This window comes from Aphelocoma coerulescens, chromosome 10, assembly GCF_041296385.1.
Source record: "Aphelocoma coerulescens isolate FSJ_1873_10779 chromosome 10, UR_Acoe_1.0, whole genome shotgun sequence".
Taxonomy (NCBI): Eukaryota; Metazoa; Chordata; class Aves; order Passeriformes; family Corvidae; genus Aphelocoma; species Aphelocoma coerulescens.
The window spans coordinates 16,984,802-16,992,978 of record NC_091024.1 but is presented as its reverse complement, the minus strand read 5'-3'; the positions used below and the strand labels follow the sequence as shown (position 1 = coordinate 16,992,978).

Sequence of the window (8,177 nt, the reverse complement as noted above, 5' to 3'; positions counted from 1 at the left end):
TTCTAGTTGGGATTCACTTGGGGCTGGCTTTTCATCCAAACTGTGCAGCTGTCCTGACTGAGGGAAAAGTTGTTCAATAAAAGGGACTTAACTAATTAACATAAAATAAAAATACACAGTTGAGAATGACACACCTATGATTATACTTAGGCTAATAGGTAAGAAAGTGGCCTGGAAACATGGGCACTGAGATTCGATGCTAAATACAGCTTTCTGCTTACCTCCTGACTCTTAGCAAGTCCTGGTGTTCTGAGTTTTCCCCATCTTCAGTTTTGGCTGGTAATTCTGGTTAAATCAAACAGATTTACTAGGGGTATTCAAAAAGCTTTTAAGCTCTTGCATTGGTTTGTGCAATTGGTTTGTGCAAATACCAAACATTGGTATATGTTTGTAATGTGCATTATGGCCCATGATGTATGGCTCCAAGGCCCTTACAGTCAGATTAAAACATCCTCTGTCCTGAAGAACTGACCTCTCTGGGAATCAGCTTGAATCAGGGGGATGGGGAGCAAAAGAATTCGTTTGTTAGGAACAATGCATCTAGCTTGGTCAGCATACCAGAGCAGGAAGAAGAAGATAAGAGACTGCTGATAAAACCAGGGGGAGTCTCAGACAGGCATCCTGCTTCATCCCAAAACTAGCTCAAACCAGTCCCAAAGCTTAAACCCAGGCCAAAGGTATAAAAGAGCATGCGCAGGAGAGAAAGGTGAAAAGTTCAGACGAGGAAGACTCTCCCTGACTTCGTCACAAGACCCCCGAGAGACCCCTACCACAACCACCAGACAACACTGCGCAAGCGCAATGCGGATGTAAATGACTTTTGAGTTCATTATAATACGAAGCGAGGCTGGGCGGGGCTAGGTGATGAATATGTATGAGTTTGTTAGGAAACTTAATGAATATGGAACTTGTAACCCGATAAATACCGAGCTGAAAACAGCTGTAGGCACGCATGATTTTGGAGGAGCTATCCCCCATGCGTCCCAGCGCTGGAATAAAACATACCTACTTTACTACTTTTCTAGTAGTGGAGTCCTTTCCTGCCTTTCATTTGGCGAGCCAGCCAGGAGAGACTCTGCCCGGCTGCAGGATCGGCTGAGGAGCGGACATCCTAGGCGCGCCCCAGGGCTTTCCTGGCGGATCTCCTCCCCTCAGCTCGCTCACTGCAGCGGACAGACAACGACCTGCTAAAGCTGCGGACAAACGGTATGTTTTGCATTTAAGGTGCCTGTAAGTCGTACGCGTGGCCAGGGCTGCTGGTAAGCCGTGAGGAGACGTCCCACGCGCAGCGTAGTCCCTGTGAGGGAAAAGGTGGGGCCGGCAAGGGGGAATCGCCGACCGATAGAGCGGCCGCTAGCAATCCTGGGGGCGGATTGGGTGATTCCAAGGGGGGGTCCCGGTGGAACTTGTTACTGTGTTGGAAAAATACAAGCGGGACCCTGAAACTATTACAAGCGAGTGTTACGAACATTTTGCTACTAGTAGCTGGTTTGAATGTTGTTTATATGTTTGTGCAGACATTGGTTGTTGTCGGATTGCTTTTATGGGTGTGGATGTATATTCGGTCGTGCAGATGTATATTCGGTCGTGCAGATGTGTATCAGGTCGCTTATTCGTTTGTAAAACAGGAAGCTTGCGTGTTGCCGTGTGATATTTGAGAGTGTGATATTGAGACATTTGTTTGGAAGAGTGCTTGTTCGTTGAATTTGGAATCTTGACTGGAAGAACCTCTGCAGGAATATTAGTGGCCTTTGATTGAGAACAACCAGCAGCAGAGAATTTAAAGTTTGAAAGAGTACAAGAAATAGCTTGCTCTTGTGGATGTATCAGAACCTTTTTCAACGGGAGGACAGCAAGTTGCATGGATAGTAATGCAGTGTAAAGTTTGTATTTTGAGCCTGAGATTTTAAAGATTGTGTGTGGGAAGTCGCATTTGGTGCCTGAGGTTTGGGAGGTTCGGGAAGAAAATTGGGAAAGAATTGTGAGAAAGTGTGAAGAAAGATTTGGGTGGAAACGAGATAACGCTAGGGGACAAAACTCTCTCCATTCATGTGTCCTATCTGCTCGAGTGATAGAGAGGACTCCCTGCTTGGTGTGTGGGTGTAAGTTCAGTGTAGATCTTGTGGAAGTCGGAGAAAGGAAAAAAAAAAAAACAAAAAAACAAAAAAAAAAAAAAAAAAAAAAAAAAAAAGGGAGATTTCAAGCAGCCTTGGCAAAAGGCATAGGATACAGGTGACCCGAAGGGGGTGGCACAGTATTTGAGTAAGCTCAAATAGGATGGGAACCAGACAAAGTAAGGAAATCCCCAGAGCAAGCCCGCTCGGCTGTATTCTAGCCCATTGGAAGGAGATAGTAGGAGCTGGAGGCACAGAAAATAAAAAAACCCTTATAAAATATTGTACCCAGTGGTGGCCACTGTATAAATTAGAAAATAAAGCTAAATGGCCATCTAACGGAACTTTAGATTATAATACTTTGCTTCAGCTAATGCTGTTTCTGAGGCGGGAAGGTAAATGGGAAGAAGTTTCCTACGCTGATGCATTTTTCTCTCTCCGAAAACACCCTGAATGGCAGAGAGACTGTGGAATCAAACCCCCCAGTGATCCTATGGTGTTAGCTCTGGAAAAAGAAAATAAAAAGGGCCAAAGAAGAATTAAGCGCTGCTGCTCGTCGTGCAGCATAGGTCAGAGATGCATAAGGTCAGACAAAGTCTATCAAACAGCAGCTCAGGGACAAGATGATGATGAATTAACCGATTTGCTTAAGCCTCCCCTTAGGAGACAGGAAGAGGATGCGGACTCGGAAGGAACACCAGCGCCAACCCCCTCTCCCCCGGGCAGTCCTGTCTCGTCCCGAACCAGGAAACAGGTACTGATGGCACCCCTGAGAGAGGCGGTGGCACCTGATGGGGATACAATGTTGATTAGAGTACCTTTCTCTACTGCTGACCTAGATGCATGGTATAATATTGCCAAAAATTACCGAAATGATCCAGCAAGTACTGCTGAGCGCTTGCGACTTATAATTAAACAGCATAATCCAGATTGGGCTGATATACAATTGTTATTAGGTGGACTAACAGAGACAGAAAGACAGTTAGTTTTGAAAACAGCTCGAGACTTGGCAGAGGACTATTACAAAACGCAACAATTAGATGTAAAAGATTACTTCCCACTCCAGGAACCACACTGGAATCCGAATAGAACAGCTGAATTAAAGAAATTAAAAGGTTATCAAGAATGGATAGCAAAAGGGGTGGAAAGGGCTATTCCCAAGACCCTAAACTGGTCAGCTTTGTACGCAATAAGACAGGGTCCTTCCGAGTCACCATCCGAATTCCTGGATCGTCTGAGGGATGCAATGCGCCGTAACACATCGCTGGATCCTGGGACCGAGGTAGGGGTACAACAGCTAGTATCTTTGTTTATAGGGCAATCCACAGGAGATATCAGACGTAAATTACAGAAACTTCAGGGGCCAGAAGGGAGGAATTTAGAAACTCTCTTAGATGCAGCTTGGAGGGTATTCAGTAATCGAGAAGAAAGCTACAAGCAAGGGATGAGGAGATTAGTAGCAGTGGTAGAAGAAGGGAATAGAGGAAAACTTAGACAAGGACCCCCCAGACGAGGACCTCCCAGACAGGGCCCACCCCGGCTAGGTAGAGACCAATGCGCGATTTGTGGAAGGTCTGGCCATTGGAAAAATGAGTGCCCAGAAAGAAGACAAGAAGACCGCCAGAACAGAGGAAACCGAGGAAGGGGGAGGGTGGTTGCACATGTGAAAGAAGACTGAAGAGGACCGGGGGATTCCACCCTAGCAGATCCACTGGTTATAATGAAGCTAGGGGACAAGGAAAAAGAAATAGAATTTTTAGTGGATACGGGGGCAGCATATTCAGTTTTAAATAAAGCTTTGATGCCTGTGGAGAATGACTATATTGTGGTACACGGAGCAACTGGCCAATCTGAAAAAGCTTATTTTTGTAAGCCATTGAAATATAAAATTGGGAAACAATGGGGTATTCACAAGTTTCTATATTTACCCAATTCTCCAAAAGCACTCTTGGGAAGAGACTTATTAGAACAATTACAAGCAACCATTATTTTTAGGAATGGGGAAGTTATTCTGGAGGTAAATGACCAACAGTACATAGAGATACTGAGCCTAATATTAACAACCAAAGGCCCTGTGGAGGAAATCAGGGAAGAGATAATAAGCCAGGTGTTCCCAGGAGTCTGGGCCACAGATGTACCTGGGAGAGCCAAAAATGCAACCCCAATACAGATCAAACTCAAAGAAGGGAAACAACCAGTTAGAATTAAACAGTATCCCCTTAAAAGGGAAGACAGGGAAGGAATTGGCCCAATAATTGAAAAATTCTTACAGTTGGGATTGTTAAAAGAGTGCCAATCTGATTTTAATACTCCTATCCTGCCTGTCCGTAAACCCGATGGATCTTACCGGGTGGTCCAGGATTTACGGGCTGTTAATAAGATAACTGAGGATCTCTATCCTGTGGTGGCAAACCCTTACACTCTGTTAACATGCTTAACACCAGAACTAACCTGGTTTACTGTTTTAGATCTAAAGGATGCCTTCTTTTGCCTCCCTCTCCATGAAGCCAGCCAGAAAATTTTTGCATTCGAATGGGAAAGCCCTAAGAGTGGGCGCAAAACCCAGCTCACATGGACGGTGTTGCCTCAGGGATTTAAGAACAGTCCCACCTTGTTTGGAGAACAGCTCGCAAAAGACATAGAGTCCTGGGAAGCCCCACCAGGAGAAGGGAAGCTATTGCAGTACGTGGATGATCTCCTAATAGCTACCCGAACAGAGGAAGCTTGCACAGCCTGGACGGTAAGCCTCTTAAACTTCTTGGGACTCCAAGGGTACAGGGTATCCAAGAAAAAGGCTCAGGTGGTGAAACGGAAAGTGATCTATCTAGGCTATGAAGTCAGTGCTGGGCAACGAACTTTGGGGCAAGATCGCAAAGAAGCGATATGCCAAACCCCAAAGCCCCAGACAGCGAAAGAGTTACGGACTTTTCTGGGGATGACGGGGTGGTGCAGATTGTGGATTTACAATTACGGACTGCTCGTGAAACCATTATATGAACTCATTACAAAGGAAAGCAGAGATCTCCAGTGGACAAAGGAGGCCACGCGGGCCTTCAGCCAGCTAAAGAATGCCCTCATGTCAGCTCCAGCTCTAGGACTCCCAGACGTGAGTAAGCCATTCTTTCTATTTTCCCATGAGAAGCAAGGGATCGCCCTGGGAATACTAGCACAGGACCTGGGCCCATACCGACGGGCAGTTGCTTATTTCTCTAAGCAGCTAGATGCAGCAGCCAAAGGATGGCCTGGGTGCCTCAGAGCTGTTGCAGCAGTCGTGCTAAACATCCAAGAAGCACGCAAGTTCACCTTGGGTCAGAGAATGACTGTACTGGTATCCCACACGGTGTCTGCGGTGCTGGAAGTGAAAGGTGGGCACTGGCTCTCCCCACAAAGGTTCCTGAAATATCAAGCTATCATGGTGGAACAAGATGATGTAGAAATAGTGGTAACTAACATTGTCAATCCAGCTTCCTTTCTCAGTGGAAATCAAGGGGAACCGGTACGCCATGATTGCCTGGAGACCATCGAAGCCACCTACTCCAGCCGCCCGGATCTGAAGGATACCCCTTTAGACAACGCAGAGACCTGGTTTACTGATGGGAGCAGCTACATCATCAGTGGAAAGCGACATGCTGGGTATGCAGTTACCACCTGCCAGGAGGTGATAGAATCCGGACCCCTGCCAACAAACACCTCTGCACAAAAGGCTGAAATAATCGCCCTAACTCGTGCCTTAGAGATGGCAAAAGGAAAGAAAATAAACATCTATACAGACTCAAGGTATGCGTTTGGAGTTGTACACGCACACGGGGCCATTTGGAAAGAAAGAGGACTGTTAAATTCGCATGGAAAGAACATCAAACATGCAGAAGAAATAATGCGGCTGTTGGAAGCAGTCCAGCTACCTGAGAAAGTAGCAATCATGCACATAAGGGCACATCAAAAGGTGAGCTCAGAATTGGAAGAAGGAAATGAACTGGCGGACAGAGAGGCAAAAGAAGCAGCAAAAGGTGAAGTAACAACAACTGGGGCCTTGATCCCAGATGGACAACTTTCCCTAGAGGGTAAGCCAACATATAATAAAAAAGACAAGAAATTGATTAAAGATGAAAAGGGAACATTTAACCAAGAGGGATGGGCTATCACTGCAGGGGAAAAAGTAGTTGTTCCCTCTCATTTGCTATGGGCCGTAGTTAGAGAGGAACACCAGAAAACACACTGGGGAACAAATGCCTTATATAATTACTTAATTGAGAAAATTATCGCCAGAAACTTATACGAAACTGTTATGCAAGTAACTCGACAGTGCAACCTTTGCCTCCAGACTAATCCCAAAAATACCCCTAAACCAAAATTAGGCCAAATTGGGAGAGGCCATGGGCCAGGACAGCAGTGGCAGATTGATTTCACAGAACTTCCAAGAAAAGGGGGGTATCGATATTTGTTAGTGCTAACAGATACTTTTTCAGGATGGCCAGAAGCTTTTCCTACTAGGACCGCTAAGGCTCGAGAAGTAACAAAGGTGTTACTACAAGAAATAATACCGCGCTTCGGAGTTCCAGCCACAATGTCATCAGATAGGGGACCACATTTTATTTCAAGGGTGGTACAACAAACTAGCCAACATTTAGGCATAGACTGGGAACTCCACACTCCATATCATCCCCAGTCGAGTGGCCAAGTAGAGAAAATGAACCATATGATTAAGCAGCAAATTGTGAGATTAGGGCAAGAAGCTAACCTACCCTGGCCCCAATCTCTCCCACTTGCATTGTTACGAATTCGGACCAAGCCCAGGATTAAGGAGAAGCTAAGTCCCTTTGAAATACTTTATGGGAGACCATATGGGGTACAGAAAGGAATATCTACCCAAACAGGGGAAGAAACGCTAACCACCTACATGATTGCTTTAGATAAACAGCTTAGAGAAATTGGAAAACATGTGGCTGGAACTCGAAGTCGAGGCCTAGACGGTCCTGTACATGGCATTCAGCCTGGAGATTATGTATATGTTAAGTCTCTTACAGAAAAGACTCTGGAACCACAGTGGGAAGGACCATTCCAGGTGCTCCTCACCACTTACACCGCGATTAAGATCAGAGAACAGAGTGCCTGGATTCACCATACCCGAGTAAAGAAGGCTCCAGAGACCCCTTGGAAAGTGACCCCTGGGGATGAATTGAAATTGAAGTTTACTCGAACAAAATGAAAATGTTAGGGTGGCACGCAAGTATAACCCGGAAAATTGTTTTTCTCACAGTTATAATTGTAACCATCAGCCAGGAAATTATTCCTAGGGGAGAAGACATATGGTCTCAAGCCTTTATGCGGGTTACTGGACTCATGGGGAAATATTCTGATTTAAAAAATTTAAACCTGTTGACTGTAGTCATACACGGAAACCAAGTGTATACAAAGCAAGAGTGGGAAAAACAAAGAACTTGGCAGCTCCAGGGGACTGTAGGAGAAAAAATCAAGATTGGATGCCGAATGATTAACGGGACTACTCACAAAAAAGCAACCCAAATCAGTGTCTCAACTACTTCTACAGACAAACACCGTGAAATCTGTAGTTACGCAAGTGAAGCAGACTGTTGGTATAATTTTACATTAGTACAGACTGTGGAAGTGGTTTGTCTTTGGGGCCAAGGCAGTAATGGACTCTCATTCAAATTCCAGATAAATGCCATGGCTAGGCCCACTATGACCTACTCTGGCAATCAGATCCGAACCCAGGTCACACTACTTAAATCTGAGCCAAAGGTTTATGAGATTGGCCCTTATGTAGTGAGGAACACAGGCCAACAATTACTGCTGTTTAACCCAGAATGGTCTCTTAAGCGTGTAGAACTACTAATGCAAATTAACATTTCTGAAATCCAACCAGCCTGCTCCCCTTTAATTCAAACATCCCTTGAAGGGTGGACAGCCTGGCTGCAGAAGCAAACCCCCCTCAAGGGCAGAATGCGGAGAGACCTGAGTGGCATGCTAGGAACAGGGCTGGGAGTTATAAATGGAATTGATTCAGAGATACTGATGAATAAACTGGCCACGGCAACCAGTGAC

At 45.4% G+C, this 8,177-nt stretch overlaps 1 protein-coding gene across 1 annotated transcript; it reads left to right on the top strand.

Annotated features, from left to right (window-relative positions):
* Nucleotides 1–1,127: 1,127 nt before the first annotated feature.
* LOC138116378 (protein NYNRIN-like) lies at nucleotides 1,128–8,177 on the top strand. Its single transcript, XM_069025649.1, has 2 exons — nucleotides 1,128–1,206; nucleotides 4,622–8,177. The coding sequence occupies exon 2, from the start codon at nucleotides 5,050–5,052 to the stop codon at nucleotides 7,318–7,320; it is 2,271 nt and encodes a 756-aa protein (XP_068881750.1). The 5' UTR covers nucleotides 1,128–1,206; nucleotides 4,622–5,049; the 3' UTR covers nucleotides 7,321–8,177.